Source organism: Hippocampus bargibanti, linkage group LG02 (genome assembly GCF_051943395.1).
Source record: "Hippocampus bargibanti isolate YZ-2025 linkage group LG02, ASM5194339v1, whole genome shotgun sequence".
Taxonomy (NCBI): Eukaryota; Metazoa; Chordata; class Actinopteri; order Syngnathiformes; family Syngnathidae; genus Hippocampus; species Hippocampus bargibanti.
This window is the reverse complement of record NC_142735.1, coordinates 33,315,463-33,334,247: the sequence shown is the minus strand read 5'-3', so window position 1 is coordinate 33,334,247 and position 18,785 is coordinate 33,315,463. Positions and strand designations below refer to the sequence as shown.

Genomic DNA, 18,785 nt, shown 5'->3' with positions numbered 1-18,785 from the left:
TGAATGGAAGGAGAGATGGCAAGTAGGATTTGACCAGAACTGTAGGGAGGGGATCTAATTGACAGGAAGAAAACTTGGATTTAGTTATGAGGTTCGAGATTGTAGAGGGAGGAGGGAGATCAAAAAAAGATAAGAGATGAGAGGGGTAGGGAGGAGCCAAGATGCTGGTGGATTTTGTTAATTTTTTCAGAAAAGACTAGAAGGTTGTAGGTGTCAGAGGAATAAAAGTGAGGGGGAGAGATACAGGGGGTTGAATGATTCTGTTATAAAGAGAAAACAGGGCCAGAGTATTTCCAGTATTTGAGTCATTGAGTCCAGAGTACTATTGTGACTTAGCTTGAGAGATACTGTTGAGAGAAAGTTGAGCGGTGTACATATCTTTGTGAACATTGAGTCTGGTTCTCCGATAAAGTCTTTCAAGCTGTAGTGTCTTCGATTTCATGGAGCAGAGATGAGCATTGAACCAGGGTGCAGAACAAGTAAATAAAACAGAGCGGGATTTGACAGAAGCGAGCGTATTAAGAAGTTCATCAGGAGACGAGCTTGGGTCCAGAGATAATGAGGCGAACATTAAAGCAAGAGAGAGTTAATGCCCTTGATGTTACGAAAGTTGATAGAACGGGGTGTTTTGATGGAGGAGAGTATGATGGAAACGTTACAAGCAATGAGGGAATGGTCTGTTATTGGGAGTTCAACAGCTGTGCAGTTGGAAGGAGACAATCCAGAGTAGCATATGAGGACCTCATATGCCTGACCTCATATTATGAGGTCAAGTGTGTGACCCTTTATGTGCATAGGAACGTCCACAAGTTGGCTATCAAGGGAAGAAGTGAAGTCAATTGTTAGCGGAGTAGTTGGATTATCTATGTGTGAGTCTCCCATTATAATTATATTTCGTGAGAGAGAGAGGAGAGATGGGTGGGGATAGTAGAATATTTGTCATAGTGATGTTTGTATGGGGCGGTAAATAGTGGTGAGAATTGTGGGAGTAGGAACAGAAATTTAGCAAGCAATGCATTCAAAGGAACACGTTTCAGGGAGCGAGACTGGGACAGCATTCCATATGTCACGATAAAAAAAGCTAGGCCACCTCCTCGGCGAGATTGCTGTGGCACCAAATCCATCAGACATTTAAACAGCTTCTTCCCCCAAGCCATTAACTCTTTGAACTCTTTCAACAGTAGCCAAAATGGAACTATATAGTGCCACTTAGCAGTTTTTTTGACGACGATACTAGTGCAGCGTGTTCGACCGGAAACAAATTCCTTGTGTGTTCTTATGTAGAACACACAAGGAATTTGTTTCCGGTCGAACACGCTGCACTAGTATCATCATCAAAAAAATTGCAAAGAGGCACTATACAGTTCCATTTGGGCTACTGTTCAAAGAGTTAATGGCTTGGGGGAAGAAGCTGTTTAAGCTGTTTATTGTCTGGCAGTGAAGGAGTTCAAATGTCAACATCCAACAAGGCGGATTATTGTAAGAATAATTTAAAGGACAACCGACACCTCCGGGCAAGTTGCGTCCATAATTTGTGAAATGACTTCAAATGACTTCTACTGAGCGCACTTTACAAAGATTCTACGGCATATAGCTATATTTTACCTTTTAAGACTTGTGCTGAATATTCAGGAAGTCTTGTTTTCGAGTTGATTACGATGCCCTAAGTAACGTCACGGAAGGAAAGCCCCTGACCGAGAAAGCGACACAATGCAGTTGGGTACTTTTTTTCGTCTGAAAACATTGTGTTGATTGCAAAATTATAAGGAAAACTACATAAACAACGCAATGGTGAATCGCTGTGTGTCGCAGCTAATTGCGGTAACACGCATAAAGAAGGTGTAAGTTGACACAAATTCCCAGCGGAAAAATCAGCCCCTTTCCAACAAACCAGAGCAGTCGAGCACCAGCGGAGGCGAACGAGGAAGCTAACAAGAGTTAGCGATTCGGCGCTTGGATAGCGGAAGTCGGTCTTCTACCACGGATTTTAACCAATCACGGGCAGCTTTACGGTTCTGATAGCGGCTTTATATACTGGACGAAACGCAGCTTGTGCGCCATCTTGTGCATTTTCTGGGCGCTACATCGGAGTCCAGATCTTCACTGGTTTCATCTTCTTGCAGATGGCGCGAATAATACGGAAGTACTTCTTTCATCGATTGCAAACATTTAGGCTTTCCTCTTCAGAACTATTTGAATCATAGTCATAACTGGTTGAGTAACAAGAAAGGATCTTTTTCCGAATCTGAACTCTCTGAAGCCGTTGTTTTGATTCTGGACCTTGCTCACTGTGTGACCAATAGTGACGTCACGAACATAGGGGCGGGACTTTCTGAATCTCCCCAGTTACTAGCTCATTTTGTGGCAGGTTTGGGACACTTTTGTCACATCCTCATCGACACCAGGAGCGTGCCCCTGCCCTCCTGTCTCTTCCTCCGCTGCTCCTTGGAGCGGGCCCCTCCCTTCCTGGGTCTACGGACTCACGCACCTATTCCCCATTTCCTTAATTGTGCCCTCTGGCTATAAAAGCCACCCTTACCGTTCAGTTGTTGTCGGTGTATTCCAGGAAGTTCCCCATCACCCCTCCGCACGCAGGTCTGTTTTTGTCGTTGTCCTCTACCTTGCCTTATTTTCTGTTCATGCCATATGTGTCTCAGTAAAGACTCTTTTTTGGAATCACTGTCTCCACCGTGTATTTTGGATCCGACCTTAACCACCTTCCGTCGTCCCTCGAGTCTTGTCGCCAACCAGATCATGACAGTACCCCCCCTTCAAGGGACTGCTTCCAGAAGTCCCAACAGTCTCCCAAAAGGTCCACTCGCCAGGGAACAATGGTGGAGACGGCAACCGCTGCCTCTCCAGCATACGATGGGCGGCGGCCCGATGGGAATGGGACTCGACCTGACGTGGACGTGGTCGCGGCACAGATCGTCGTGGACGTGAGTGCGATCCCTCTCGCACGTTCACGCAACGACGCAGGGCTCAACGCGCACGTCGAACTGCCAGGCGCAGAGTGGCACCCCGGAAGGCCGTATGGGACCAGGTCTCGGCCGGATGCCGATGTGGGCGTGAACCAGTCCTGAGCCGCTCCGGGATCCAGCGGTGAGTGGGGTCTCGGACTGACGTTGACGCGGACGTTGCCCGGCTCATCGTGGATGCGACTCAATTCCACATGCACGACGACAGCGTGGCTGGACGTGGGCGTGCACTGCCAGACACCCAGTGTCACCCTGGATGGCCACCTGGAAGGAGGTCTCCAGCGACGAGCCGTAACGTCCACGTCACTGCTGGAAAGAGATCTCGGCCGGACGTTGACGTGGACGTTACGGCTCGTAGAGTGACGCAATTCAAACTCGACGCGGCGTGGGCTAACGTGAACATCGCACTGCCAGGCATAGGGTGGAAATGAGACCAGTCCGTTGTACCTGCGGGATCCGATTGTTGGGTCATTCTGTCCAGGTTTGCAAGGTGGTGATGGCGGGTGCGGATCCCAAAAAAGCAGGCAGGAGGGAGCTACGTTTGGCGCTGTCAGCCCTGCCTGCTGCCTCGCAGGTGCTGGTCGTTACAATTAGTGACACTTAAAAGGACTCCCGGCACGACCATCCGGTGTCGGGTCATTGTTGTATGCAGTGTGTTTGTTGAATGCATTGTGCATTGTATGCTGTGCATGCGTTTGTTTCATCTTGGCAGACTTGTACTCTTGGTCGTTATTTTGATACTTTGTATTTTTCTGTTTGAATGCCTTTGATGTCTTAGATTTTGTTCCAGTTGACTTTATTTTGATACAATTTCTCAAATACAACCTGCTCCTCCCTCCTGCCTGCTTTTTGGGATCCACATCTGCCATCACCACCTAGAAAAACGTGACAACCTGTGTGTTTTGGGTATTTTAGATGCTATACAAAGTTTTTCTGATGTCAGTTAGGAAACATAAAAATGGTTGTCCTTTAACCGACGCCCCCGGACAAGTTGTGTCCATAATTTGTAAAATCACTTCAAGTGACTTTAACTGAATTCAATTTCGGGAAAAATTTTATAAACAAATTCATGGTTGTGCTATGGGCTCACCAGTTTCACCCATAGTGGCTAATCTTTACATGGAAGAGATGGAGAAACAGGCCCTCGCATCCTTCCCGGGGACAAAACCTAGACACTGGTTTAGATATGTGGACGATACTTTTGTCATAATTAAGAAACAAGAAATTCAATCCTTCACAGATCACCTCAACTCTGTAGACTTCAACATTAAATTTACTCGTGAGGACATTCAAGAGAACCAACTAGCCTTCTTGGATTGTAAAGTAATTATAAAAGAGGACAGAGCGCTAAAAACAGAAGTCTTTAGGAAGGCTACGCACACTGACCAATACTTACTTTTTGACTCTAACCACCCTTTACAACATAAACTAGGAGTTATCAGAACCCTCCAGCATAGGGCTAAACTAATACCAACTAGCACTGAAGGTAGAGAAAAGGAGTCAAAACATATCAGGAGAGCACTCACTAACTGTGGGTACCCTCAGTGGTCATTCAACAAATGTCAGAAAGAAAGAATAGCGAACGAAACCAATAATTCTCAAGAGGAGTAGCAGTACCGTACATTGCAGGAGTTTCTGAAAAATTACAAAGAGTCCTATGGCAATATAAAATTCCTACTTATTTCAAACCGATAAACACGTTAAGGCAAAAATTAGTGCATCCAAAAGATAGGCTACCAAATGAAAAACAAAGTCATGTAGTTTATTCCATACATTGTAAGAATGAAAATTGTAAAGAGCAGTACATTGGGGAGACTCAACAAATTCTCAAAAAAAGACTTTATCAACATTGCAGGGATAATACTAGTGGGCCTCAATCGGCAGTACATTTGCACCTAAAAGCTAGCAACCACTCATTTGACGACAATGAGGTTAGAATCTTCGCGAAAGAACATAGATGGTTTGAAAGGGGGGTAAAAGAGGCGATTCTTATAAAACAACAAAATCCTTCATTAAACCGGTCTGGTGGGGTGAGGTTCAATTTGGATCGTTCATACAATAGCCTGCTTAGGCAAAACAGGTTAGGCAACTTTCGTAATGCTGATGAGGGTCGTTATGCTGATGAGGTGATACCGGGGGGAGTGGGGGTAATAGGCCAGTCGTTAGTCAGGAATGTAGGAACAATCAGTGGGGCCACAGGGAGGGGCCCCTTGCCCCCCCCAACCTGAGAGTAGGGACCTATCATAGCTGTGTCCGGCGCCACCATGTCTGGACATTAGGGATATATAAATGGGGCCGATACGACCAGTCAGACTTTAGTTCGCTGACGAAGCCTCTTGGATAGGAGGCGAAACGTCCGAAACCTTCACTTTTGTACAGATGACGGCTGAAGAAACCTTCTCATCGATGGACCACTCCTGTACGACTGAGAGCTTACACAGACTTCAACTGAACGTATTTTACAAAGGTTCCACCGCATATAGCTATAGTTTACCTTTTAAGACTTGCGCTGAATATTCAGGAAGTCTTGTTTTTGAGTTGATGACGATCCCCACGTGACGTCACGTTTAATCGATTGCAACATTTATGCTTTCCTCTTCAGAACTATTTGAATCATATTCATAACTGGATGAGTAACATGAAAGCATCTTCTCCCAATCTGAAGCCATTGTTTTGATTCTTGAGCAAGGCAAGACGTCTTGGGGTGACGTCACGAACAAGGGGGTAGACCTTCTGAAATTCGTCATTTCCAGTTTCATTTTGAAGTCATTTTTGGACACTTTCAATCATTTTTTATTGGTGGTTTTCATTTGACCAAAATATCAGACTGCGTGTTTTGGGTATATCAGATGCTATAAAACGTTTTTCTGATGTCAGTTAGGAAACAAAAAATGGTGTCGGTTGTCCTTTAAAGCTTAATATTGATTTGTCTGGGCATCCCACCACCACCAGATGCACTGTCGTTGCCATCCGCGTCTGACAGGAAGCCACTGCCTGTGGTTACCGCGGTGATGTTGTGCTCCAGGGTTGTCATTCGTTGCTTCATTCGAAGCTGAGCAGAATTGAACTCACTCTGCAGACGTGCCAAGCTGGTCTGAAAATGACACCAAATTGCCCTCAGCAACATTCTGAATAGAAAGGCACCCTGACTTTGAAATTAAATTGATTCTGTGACCACGATTGTGAGTTAAACCACTCAGATAGCTGCTCTTCCCTTTTTTTCCTGCGGCGGCCATTTTGTCGCGCTCTTCAAATGGGCCCTTTTTTCTTTTTTTGTTCTTTGGCTCAACTTTCTTTTGTCCCATTAAGCTTTTTATGGGCTTTTCTCTTGACTTTATTCTGATTTAGTTTTTCCTCTATTCACTTCTTATTTACCTATAGCTGTTCAGCTGTTTGTCTGTCTGTTTAGCTATCTAGCTATTTTTCTAGCTAGCTATCTTGCTATCAAGCTATCTCATGAGTTAGCTAGCTAGCTAGCTCTCTCTATATCTATCTACGTATTTTATTCAATGTTGGTTATGTTGGGTAAAAAAATAAACCCAACTCATCCATTTGCATGGAATGTGAATTTAATTCTATCTATCCATCTAGCTGGCTAGCTATCTTGTTATCTCACTAGTTAGCTAGCGATTTACCTATCCATTTGCTGTCTGTTTGTCTATCTGTCCATCCGTCCGCCAGTCTATCTAGCTATTATTATTATTATTATTATTATCATTATTACACCTTTCATCACTTTGCTGCTGTGAAATGTGAAAATTCTCCACAGTGAGACTAATAAAGGCAAATCCAATCCTATTATTATTATTATTATTATTATTATTATTATTATTATTATTATTATTATTATTATTATTATTATTACAGTGATACCTCAGCTTACGAACGCTGTAGCTCACAAACTTCACTTCACAAACATTAAATTCGCGAGCATATACTCTCTGCTGACGAACTAGTTTTCGGCGGACTAACCAAACCACCAGTGTGGCTGGCGGACTAGTTCTCCACAACCCCCTCCTTTAAGTGCAGACGTGGTTTGCTAACGAGTGGAGTACTTTTGCTATTATGGGACAGAAAGACCCCACCACGGACTAATGTTCAGCCGAAGGGGACGCAAAAGAAAATGATGGTCGAGCAGAAGAAGGAGCTCATCAAAAAACACCAACAAGGTGTGCGTTTGTGTGACTTCGCAGTGGCGGTCCGTGCATTTCACACCTAGGCCTTCAGTGAAGTCCTGCTTAGTCCGACTTGAACAAATATCCCTCGTAATACCATAATTTATGACACAACGACTGGAGATATCATTTACAAAAGCACACGCACGCAGTACTGGCCGTGGCATCACCTTAATCGTCTACAACACAGGCTATTTTACGGAGCAATTACACATCAATAAATCTGCATCAGCAATTACAAAACGTGTCACTCTCCGTGATACTGCAAACACTTAAAAATAAAAGGAAATTTAAAATCATTTGTCCACAAAGTTTTATGAAGTCCACCAAGAATATGTAATCTTTAACAAGATTTTACGCTAAATTACAAAATGTCAGTTTAATACAAGAAAAACAACAAGACGTTCACAAAACGAACTATTTGTTGAAAATAAAAGTAAACAAATCTTTTTCATTTGTTCTTGAGAATAGGCCTACCTACATGCGACAGCGAGTTGTCCTCTCCTTCAGCCATTGTGGGTTAAAAAAGCGAGTAGATATACTTGGTTTTTCTGCTAAAGTTTCCGGGCTGAGGTAAAGTGAGTATCCAATCACAGGACGCGTACGTCATGTTCAACGCGAGGCCCTCTAGCTGGCCTTACTGTGCCAACTCGTGATCTGATTGGCTATCGCAACTGTATATCAACTACATGTGCCCGTTCTGTACAGCGCACAGACGCCCTCACTGTTGATTCTGAAGGCGTCGGTCAGATTTCATGCAGCCTGGCAACACAAACTAGCTGAATTCTGATTGGATTAAAAACTCTGACCTAAAACTATAACACTGAAAGGAGCATAACCAAATGGATATAATATAACATCAAGAAAACAGTATGCAGAATAATTATATATATATTTAGAAAAAAATACTTTTTTAATGAAGTTGACTTTTATTATAATTATGATAATGATGTCTGATTATGTTAGGACAGCAGAGAAGGCCTTGCTGGCCCTGACGGCCCACCACTGCTAAGTCGAACATTGCTACCATTCTTAAGAACAAGGAAGCTATTAAATATGTTTCTGTGTAGTCTAAGCAATGGTCTCAGGCAATAGAAGAGGTTGAAATACTTCTGTTGATTTGGATTAGGGAAGAGAAGCTGGCAGGGGACAGTGTGAGTGAGGGTATTATCACTTAAAAATCACGGCAACTTCACTCGGATATCATCAAGAAGCATTTACATCGACCATCACAAAGGTCAATAAAACGACTTTATTATATAGTACAGTTTATTTCTTTCATTACAATCCAAAAGCACATTTATTATATATAAAATAAAGTATATTTTGTGTAGTTTTAGGCTTATTTAGTAGAAATGTATGTTTTATGGGGACCTCAGAACGGATTATTCTCATTTTTATGGTTACTTATGGGAAATAAATGTTTGGAAGACGAGCTGTTCGCCTTACGCACACTTTCTGGGAACCAATTAAGTTCGTAAACTGTGGTATCATTGTATTGTTAATATATATTGTTGTTTTTTTTCATCCCGTGCCGTACTTGTATGTCAAGATTCCAGAATGTAAGTGAATTGTGCTGGAAAAGTGTTGAAGGCTCAACTGACCTGCAGTCGATCCACGCTGGTTTCCAACCTCTCAACCCTCTCCTCCAGCTCCTCCCCAGCGGACACATTGACTTCTTCCAGGAGCCCCTCCTTGCGCAGGATATCCCGACCCCTCTGCTCCAGTTGAGCCCTGGCATGGGGGAACTCCTGCAAGGCGTCCATCAGGTCTTGTTTGGAAAGGCAGAAAAGGTCCGAGTAGCCCAAACTGCGAATATTGGCCGTTCGTCGGTTCCCCATCTTGCTGCCGCTGATATTCAGGATGCTGATCTCTCCAAAGCAGCTACCTGCCGTGAGGACTGCGAACTGCGTGGTTCCATCGTCCCCCACCACGGCAAGGCGGCCATCTTTAATGATGTACATCTCTTTACCCACATCTCCCTGACAAAAAGGAGAATTGACAATGAATTGTTAAAGGACAACCGACACCTCCAAATGACTTCAAATGACTTCTTCTGAGCGCATTTAACAAAGATTCCAGCGCATATAGCTATACTTTACGTTTTAAGACTTACACTGAATATTCAGTGTAAGTCTTGTTTTCGAGTTGATGACGATGCCCAAAGTGACGTCACAAAAAGCGACACACAATGCAGTTTGGATATTTTTTTTCATCTGAAAACACTGTGTTGATGGCGAGATTAGAAGGAAAACTACATAAATGACGCGATGGTGAATCGTGTGTCGCAGCCAATTGCGGTAACACGCATAAAGAAGGTGTAAATTGACACAAATTCCCAGCGGACAAATCAGCCCATTTCCAACGAGGAAGCTAACCAGAGATAGCGATTCGGCGCTTGGATAGCGGATGTTTGATGCATGTTTACTTATTTAGTCACACTGCATGCTAACTGTGAGCTCAACTGGTGAAAGAGAGCTTCTTCTTCTTTTCCTTTCGGCTTTTCCTTTCAAGGGGTCGCCAGAGCAAATCAGTGTTCTCCATCTTTAGAGGTGAAAGAGAGCAATCGCCATATTGGTGGAGCAAACCGATCGGACAAACATCCACTTTCCACCATGTCATTTTTTACTCTGGAGCGCTGTCGGAGCTTTCTCTGTCGTCTCAACAGCTGATGTCTTCTTCCACTGTCTTCTACCACGGATTTTAACCAATCACGGGTGGCTTTACGGCTCTGATAGCGGCTTTATATACTGGACGAAATGCAGCTTCTGCGCTATCTTGTGCATTTTCTGGGCGCTACATCGGAGTCCAGATGTTCACCGATTTCATCACTTGCAGACGGCTCGAATTGATACGGAATGACTTCTTTCATCGATTGCAAACATTTATGCTTTCCTCTTTGAACTTTTTGAATCATATTCATAACTGGATGAGTAACAAGAAAGCATCTTTTTCCGAATGTGAACTCTCTGAAGCCATTGGTTTGATTCTGGAGCATGGCAGTTTGTGAAGGAGTATCCTGACGTAACGTCACAAATAAGGGGGCGGACTTTCTGAAACTCCCCACTTCCAAGCTCATTTGTGGCGGTTTTGGGACACGAAGTCATTTTTATTGGTGTTTTGCCTTTGACTAAAATATCAGCCTGCGTGTTTTGGCTATTTTAGGTGTGATAAAACGTTTCTCTGATGTCAGTTAGGAAACAAAAAAATGGTGTCGGTTGTCCTTTAATGGTGATTGGAACACCTCATGTCGGTTTTGCAGGACAGTGATGCCTCAGTTTACGAACTTAATTGGTTCCCAGAAAGTGTGTGTAAGGCGAATAGTGTGTGTTCCAAACATTAATTTTCCATCGGAAACCATTAAAAATGAGAATAATCCATTCACGGGTCTCCATAAAACATATTTTTCTCCTAGATAAGCCTTCAAACTACACAAGACATACCTTATTTTACGTATAATAAATGTGCTATTGGATAGTAACAAAAGAAATAAACTGTACTTTATAATAAAGTCGTTTTATTGACCTTCATGATGGTGCTCCATGTGTTTCCCGAAAAGTAGTTTGCATGCCAAGATTATATTCCCGCAAATTAAATATTTGTAAGACGAAAGGTTCATGAGCTAAAGGGTTCGTAAGGCAAGGTATCACTGTTTGGTATGCATCATATGCATTTCCGTTCTGGTAGGCCCTGCGGCCCAGTATACCTGTAGAGAGACTAAAGATTGCATGTAGGATGTTGACTAGTCTCAAATACAATAAAAAGTGGCTAGGACTTCATCTGTCCAAGTCTACTGAAAAAAAAATGAATTATATCGGTGTAGACGCTCAGTCAAACATGAGTGGGGCAATCAGAGCCAGGCATAGAACATTAGAGGTATTTGGACAGAACAAAAGAAGTCATCAGATTAGCTTGAAGGAGTAGTCAACTGCTCCTCCAACATTAGAGCAGGGACCTATCGGAGCAGAGGTCTGGCCAGAATTACCAGCACAACTTTAGTTCGCTGACGAAGCTCTTCAGATGAGGAGTGAAACGTCCAACACCCTCAAAGAATTACAGATGAAGGCTGAAGAAACTTTTTCATCAATGAATTACATTATAATACCACATTTTGTTTTATCTTTTCATTTGCCTAATCAATTTAAAGAATTAAAAATGAAACTATGGGGTTTCGCAATCATTTTTGAGGATATAAAAACTGTATGCAATAAATCAAGAAATTACAGACCCCAATTAATTTATCGCATGATTTTTTCATCGCCTGACAGCACCAAAAATGTTACATTGCGAATATTAATTAATGTCGCATATTTTACCAATTGTCTGTGAGGTGAAGAAGCGTGTCCAGGCAGGCTGGAGAAAAATGTCAGGTGTGATGTGTGATAGAAGGGTTTCAGCTAGGATGAAAGGAAAAGTGTATAAAACAGTAGTGAGACCAGCCATGATGTTTGGACTGGAGACTGAAAAGTGCTACTGAAAAAAAGACAGGAAGCAGAGCTGGAGGTAGCAGAGCTGACGATGTTGAGCTTTTCTTTGGGAGTGACCAGGTTGGATAGGATCAGGAATGTGTCCATGAGAGGGACAACTCATATTAGAGGCTTAGGAGAGAAAGTCAGAGAGGCCAGACTGAGATGGTTTGTACATGTCCAGAGGAGAGAGAGTGACTATATCAGGAGAAGGATGTTGAGCCTTGAACTGCCAGGCAGGAGACCGAGAGGAAGACCGAAGAGGAGGTTTATGGATGTGGTCAAAGAGAACATGAAGGTAGCTGGTGTGAGAGAAGAGGACGCACAAAACCAGGATAGATGGAGGACATTGATTCGCTGTGGCGACCCCTGAGGGGAAAAGCCGAAAGGAAAAGAAGAAGATTTTACCAATTGTCTGTGCTCTTAACTCATTCACTGCCATTCACGAATTGATTCTGGAATTGAAAATATGACGAAGCCATTCCTGAATTAATTCGGGGTTGTTTTTTTTCATGCTTGGGTTCGGATAAAGCCCTGGCCATGCCCTCGGGCAAAGTGTTTCCTTTCCACAAGGGGGCAGCATTTCCCTTTTCCCATGTTACCGCTTTGTTACAGTTTCAGCTGTTGTTAAGGCGCTATATCAAACAAATTGCATTGTATTTTGGACAAGTGCCACTCCAGTCCATAAGTCCAGACCCACATCATTTAGGAATGAACTATTTTTTTCTGATGAAATCAGAGAGTCTAAGGCAGACATGGGCAAACTACGGCCCGCGGGCCACATACGGCCCGTTAGGCTTTTTAATCCGGCCCGCCGAACTTGCCCAAATTGCAGTAAAAACAGTGTCTGAAAATCATGACAAAAAGTTAGCGGACAGCAGGGCAGATAACTAAAAAGTTGCCTGCACCATTTTTCACAACTTGAAGCAGAATGAGACAACTAATCACATTAAAAAACAATGTCACAAAATATTGAGTTTTTTTTTTTTTTAAATCAAGAATGAACCTACGACAACTGCTACCTTGCTTAATTTACGGTAAACGTGCATGGCTGTAGATTTTGCTGCAGTAGTCGATTGTCATTGTGGTGCACAATGCAACGTTTGCATTGCTTCCTACGAGCCACTAAGCCCCTTTCCTAAGTCTCACGTACACTTTACAGATCGGTTTAATCTAAATTTACGTTTTGTAGCGTCACATATGTTGTTAGCTTCTTTTGAATCTTTCTTCTGGGCTGAGGTTCTGTGCATCTATTTTGGAAAATGACATGCAATTGTACGACTTTATAACGCTTGCGAAAGTCAAGAAAGAAGCAGGCTTCTGATTGGCTGCCGTGCCGAGTATGCAAATTTCAACTGCAGGTAGCCTACGTTTGTGTGCTCGGCGACGGTACACGTGTATTGTTTGCGCGTGAAGGCGAGGGCGTCAGTGGAGAGTTTGTTGAGCGCGTCAGGACAAACCATCTATGATTTGGCGGAATTTAACACAAGTAGGTATTATTGAGCTTGAATATTTTGTTGTGTAATAATATGTTTTGAATGTTGAAAGTGATTCCATTTTTCAATAAATGTTGATTTCTTTAACTTTGCTCCTTCAATGAAAACATATTAAAAACAGACGCAATCTTGATAAATTACAGTGCATAGGTTATTTTAATCTATTTCCATTTCCTCCTCCAAGTATCTGCGAAATAGTCTGTAAACACCATATTCTTTGAGACAAATTTATTATCAATCATATCAATTCGAGCCGTCAATGACAGCAATGTAGCACCCAGAAATTGCAGAAGATTGCGCCCAAGCTCTGTTGGAAATGGGCTTTTTTGTCTGCTGGGAATTTGTGTCAACTAGTATCAAATAGTAGAGGGGAAAGCGTGCGTGGGGAGACTGCGCTGTGGAGCTCACAGATGTCTTCACGGACATCTTCAACACCTCTCTGCGCCAGGCTGTTGTGCCCACGTGCCTCAAAGCCACCACTATTATCCCGGTCCCTAAGAAGTCGTCCCCCACCTGCCACAATGACTACCGCCCGGTCGCACTCACTCCCGTCCTCATGAAGTGCTTCGAGCGGCTAGTTATGAACCACATCAAGGCTGCCCTCCCCCCCACCCATGACCCCTTCCAATTTGCATATCGGCCCAACCGCTCGACCGATGATGCCATCTCCACTGCTCTCCACACAGAGCTCACCCACCTGGAGACCAGAGACTCCTACGTCAGAATGCTGTTCATCGACTTCAGCTCAGCATTCAACACAATCATCCCCCAACAGCTCACCAATAAACTGAGCAAACTGGGGATCAGCACCTCCCTGTGCAACTGGCTGCTGGACTTCCTGACGGGGAGACCACAGGCAGTCAGAGTTGGCGACAACACTTCCAGCACCATCACGCTGAACACAGGGGCCCCCCAGGGATGTGTGCTGAGCCCCCTCCTCTTCACTCTGCTCACGCACGACTGCTCACCATCATCACCCAGCTCCAACCTCTTCATAAAGTTTGCGGATGACACGACTGTGGTGGGCCTCATCAACAACGACGACGAGACAGCCTACAGGGACGAGGTCAGCCGCCTGGCCACGTGGTGCAAGGACAACAATCTCCGTCTGAATGTGGAGAAGACGAAGGAGATTGTTGTGGACTTCAGGAGAGTGCGCCCCCAGCATGCTCCACTAACCATCGACGGTGCTGCAGTGGAGAGAGTGAGCAGCACCAAGTTCCTGGGAGTGCACATATCCGAAGACCTGTCCTGGAGCCACAACACGGCATCAATGGCCAAGAGATCCCTCCAGCGCCTGTACTTCCTCCGCAAGCTCAAAAGAGTTGGAGCCCCGACCCCCATCACGACCTCCTTCTACCGCGGTACCATAGAGAGCATCCTGACCAGCTGTATCACCGTGTGGTACGGCGCCTGCACCGTGTCCTGCCGTAAGACTCTGCAGCGCATCGTGAGGACAGCTGAGAAGATCATCGGTGTCTCTCTCCCCCCCCTTCAGGACATCTACAACACCCGCCTCACCCGCAGAGCCATCCGGATCGCTGGCGATCCCACCCACCCCTCCCACAGCCTCTTCAGCCTGCTGCCATCGGGACCAAGACCAGCAGGCTCAAGGACAGTTTCTGCCACCAGGCAGTCCTGAGACTCAACTCCCTCCCAGCCCTGCCCAGCCTGCCCCTTCCCACTGCCACACTCACCGAACTCTGAGTACACGCTACATGCTGTACGATCATCCTGAACTCTATTTTTTGTTATTTCTCATTAGACAAGACCTCACTTCAACCCTTTCTAGTTGTTTGTTTTTGCAATTACGACATTACGTCACTTTATGTACGTCACTTCCTCACTTTACATATGTCACTCCCTCACTTTACATACGTCACCTCACTTTCCATACGACACTACCTCACTTTACATACAGAAATTACATGTATTGTCTGTTGTCAATTGTATGTCTTTTTTAGCCACGTTATAAGTGCCTTGTATGTCTTGCACGCTGGGTCCGAGAGGACATTAATTTCATCTGTGCTGTATGTCATGCATATTAGCATATTTGACAATAAAGCTGACTTTGACTTTGACTTTGACTTTGATAGTAGTCTTGGTGCAACACACAACGATTCACCATGGCATTATTTACGTGTTTTCCTTCTAATTTCGCCATCAACACGAAGTTTTCAGACCAAACAAAGTACCCAAAATGCATTGTGTGTCGCTTGCTCGGTCAGGGGCGGTCCAAACGTGACGTCACATGGGGATCGTCATCAACTCGAAAACAAGACTTCATGAATATTCAGCGCAAGTCTTAAAACGTAAACTATAGCGATATGCTGTGGAATCTTTGTAAAATACGCTCAGTCGAAGTCATTTGAAGTGATTTTATAAATTATGGACAGAACTTGTCCGGAGGCGTCGGTTGTCCTTTAATGCTTTAGGTTTAGTATTTCCGGCCCAAACACTCCCTCCAAATGCTCCTGGCCCGGCCCTTCTGTCAAATTTTCGAACCGAATGCGGCCCGCGAGTCAAAAAGTTTGCCCACCCCTGGTCTAAGGTTTCTAACGTTGTACTGAATGTTGATGTCGTCCAAACACTCAACTGTTACTGTAAAGTGACCTTGAGAGCTTTGAAAGGGTGTTGAAAATAAAATGTATTATTATTATTATTATTATTATTATTATTATTATTATTATTATTATTATTATTATTATTATTATTATTATTATCCATCCATCCATTTTCCGTACAGCTTATTCCTCATTAGGGTCGCGGGGGATACTGGAGCCTATCTCAGCTGTCTTCGAGCACGAGGCGGGGGACACCCTGAATTGGTTGCCAGCCAATCGCAGGGCATATTATTATTATTGTTGTTATTATTATTATTATTATTATTTTTTTTTTATTATTATTATTCTCGGGATAGAGGGAGGACATTGATTCGTTGTGGCGACCCCTGAAGGGAAAAGCCGAAAGGAAAAGAAGAAGAGGATTATTATTATTATTATTATTATTATTATTATTATTATTATTATTATTATTATTATTATTATTATTATTATTATTATACATTTCCTTTCTAAGCACCTTTCAAAACTCTCAAGGTCACTGTACAGTCACAGGCTAAGTTTTTCATTATTATTATTATTATTATTATGATTATGATTATTATTATTATTATTATTATTATTATTATTATTATTTTCCTTTCGGCGTTTCCCCTCAGGGGTCGCCACAGTGAATCAATGTCCTCCATCTATCTCGGTTTTGTGCATCCTCTTCTTTCACACCAGCTACCTTCGTGTCCTCTTTGACCACATCCATAAACCTCCTCTTCGGTCTTCCTCTCGGTCTCCTGCCTGGCAGTTCAAGACTGAGCATCCTTCTCCCGATATAGTCACTCTCTCTCCTCTGGACATGTCCAAACCATCTCAGTCTGGCCTCTCTGACTTTCTCTCCAAAGCCTCTGAGTTGTCCCTCTAATGTACTCATTCCTGATCCTATCCAACCTGGTCACTCCCAAAGAAAACCTCAACATCTTCAGCTCTGCTACCTCCAGCTCTGCTTTTCTTCAGTGGCACTGTCTCCAGTCCAAACATCATGGCTGGTCTCACCACGGTTTTATACACTTTCATCCTAGCTGAAACCCTTCTATCACACATCACACCTGACATTTTTCTCCAGCCGCTCCAGCCTGCCTGGACACGCTTCTTCGCCTCTTTTTCACACTCTCCATTGTTCTGGACAGTTGACCCCAAGTACTTAAAATCCTCCACCTTCTTTATCTCTTCTCCCTGTAGCATTAACTCTTGCACTTGGATCCCTCTCATTCACACACATATATTCCGTCTTGCTGCAACTGATCTTCATTCATCTCCTTTCCAGGGCATATCGTCACAGCTCTAGTTTCTCCGCCACCTGTTCCCTGTTCTCACTACAGAACACAATGTCATCTGCAAACATCATGGTCCAAGGAGATTCTTGTCTAATATCGTCTGTCAGCCTGTCTATCACCAGAGCAAACAAGAAGGGGCTCAGAGCTGACCCCTGGTGGAGTCCCACTTCCACCTTGAATTCCTCAGTCATACCGACAGCACACCTAACAACTGACTTACGGTCATGCTACATGTCTTGTACCGCTCTGACATACTTTTCCGTCACTCCAGACTTCCTCATGCAATGACACAGCTCTTCTCTGGGCACCCTGTCATACGCTTTCTCCAGATCTACAAAGACACAATGCAATTCCTTCTGACCTTCTCTGTACTTCTCTATCAGCATTCTTAAAGCAAACACTGCATCTGTCGCACTCTTTTTTGGCATGAAGCCATACTGCTGCTCACAAATGTTCACTTCTGCTCTTAGTCTAGCTTCAACTACTCTTTCCCAGAGTTTCATTGTATGGCACATCAACATTATTCCTCTGTAATTAGTACAACTCTGCACATCTCCTTTGTTCTTAAAAATGGGCACGAGTACACTTCGTCTCCATTCTTCAGGCATCTGTTCACCATCGAAGATCTTGTTGAATAACCCAGTCAGGAACAACACCGCCACCTCTCCAAGACATTTCCATACCTCGATTGGTAAATCATCAGGCCCTTTCCCCCCTTCATCCTCTTCAGCGCCCCTCCTCACTTCATCGTTGCTAATGCTTGCTACGTCTTGGTCCACAACAGTCACGTCTTCTACTCTTTGTTCCTTCTCATTTTCCTCGTTCATCAATTCTTCAAAGTACTCTTTCCATATTGCCATCACACTACAGGCACCTGTTAATACATTGCCATCTCTATCCTTAATCACCCGAACCTGCTGCAGGTCCTTACCATCTTTGTCTCTCTGTCTTGCCAGCCTGTAAAGATCAGTCTCACCTTCCTTGCTGTCCAGCCGAGCATATAAGTCATCATAGGCCTCTTGTTTGGCCTTTGCCACCTTTACTTTAACCGTGCGCTGCATCTCCTTGTACTGCTGTCTACTCTCGTCCGTCCTCTCAGTGTCCCACTTCTTCTTTGCTAACCTTTTTCTCTGTATACACTCCTGCACCTCCCCATTCCACCACCAAGTCTCCTTATCTACCTTTCTTCCACTCGATACACCAAGTACTTTTCGACCTGTGTCTCTGATTATGTTTGCTGTAGTTTGCCAATCATCTGGAAGGACCTCTTGCCCACCCAGTGCTTGTCTTACCTCCTTCCTAAATGTCATGCAACACTCTTCCTTTTTCAACTTCCACCATTTTGTCCTCACTTCAGCCTTTGGATTCTTCATCTTCCTCACTGCCAGTGTCATCCTACACACCACCAACCTATGCTGTCTGGCTACACTCTCACCAACCACTACTTTGCAGTCACTGATTCCCCCTTAGATGGCGCCGTTGACACAAAATGTAGTCTACCTGTGTACTTCTGCCGCCACTATTGTAGGTCACCCTATGTTCCTGTCTCTTCTGAAAGAAAGTATTCACAATAGCCATTTGCATTCTCTTAGCAAAGTCAACCACCATCTGTCCTTCAGCGTTCCTCATCTGGAGTCCAAACCTTCCCATCACCTCCTCATCATCTTTGTTTCCTGCGCCAACATGTCCATTGGAGTCTCCACCAATTACAACACTCTCACTTCTCGGGATGTTCTGTATGACTTCATCAAAGTCCAACCAAAATTCCTCCTTCTTCGCCA

General features: G+C 43.9%; 1 protein-coding gene across 1 annotated transcript in view; it reads right to left on the bottom strand.

Moving 5' to 3' along the window:
• Positions 1 to 5,046: 5,046 nt before the first annotated feature.
• Positions 5,047 to 18,785, bottom strand: part of LOC148902493 (cyclic nucleotide-gated channel alpha-2-like) — a 37,438-nt gene continuing 23,699 nt past the window's right edge. Inside the window, exons 9-10 of the mRNA XM_088991103.1 lie at positions 8,758 to 9,135; positions 5,047 to 6,072 (exon numbers count right to left, since the gene is read on the bottom strand). Of these exons, the coding sequence (XP_088847229.1) occupies positions 5,887 to 6,072; positions 8,758 to 9,135 (564 nt within the window). The 3' untranslated portion in view covers positions 5,047 to 5,886. The remainder of the gene's footprint in view (positions 6,073 to 8,757; positions 9,136 to 18,785) is intronic.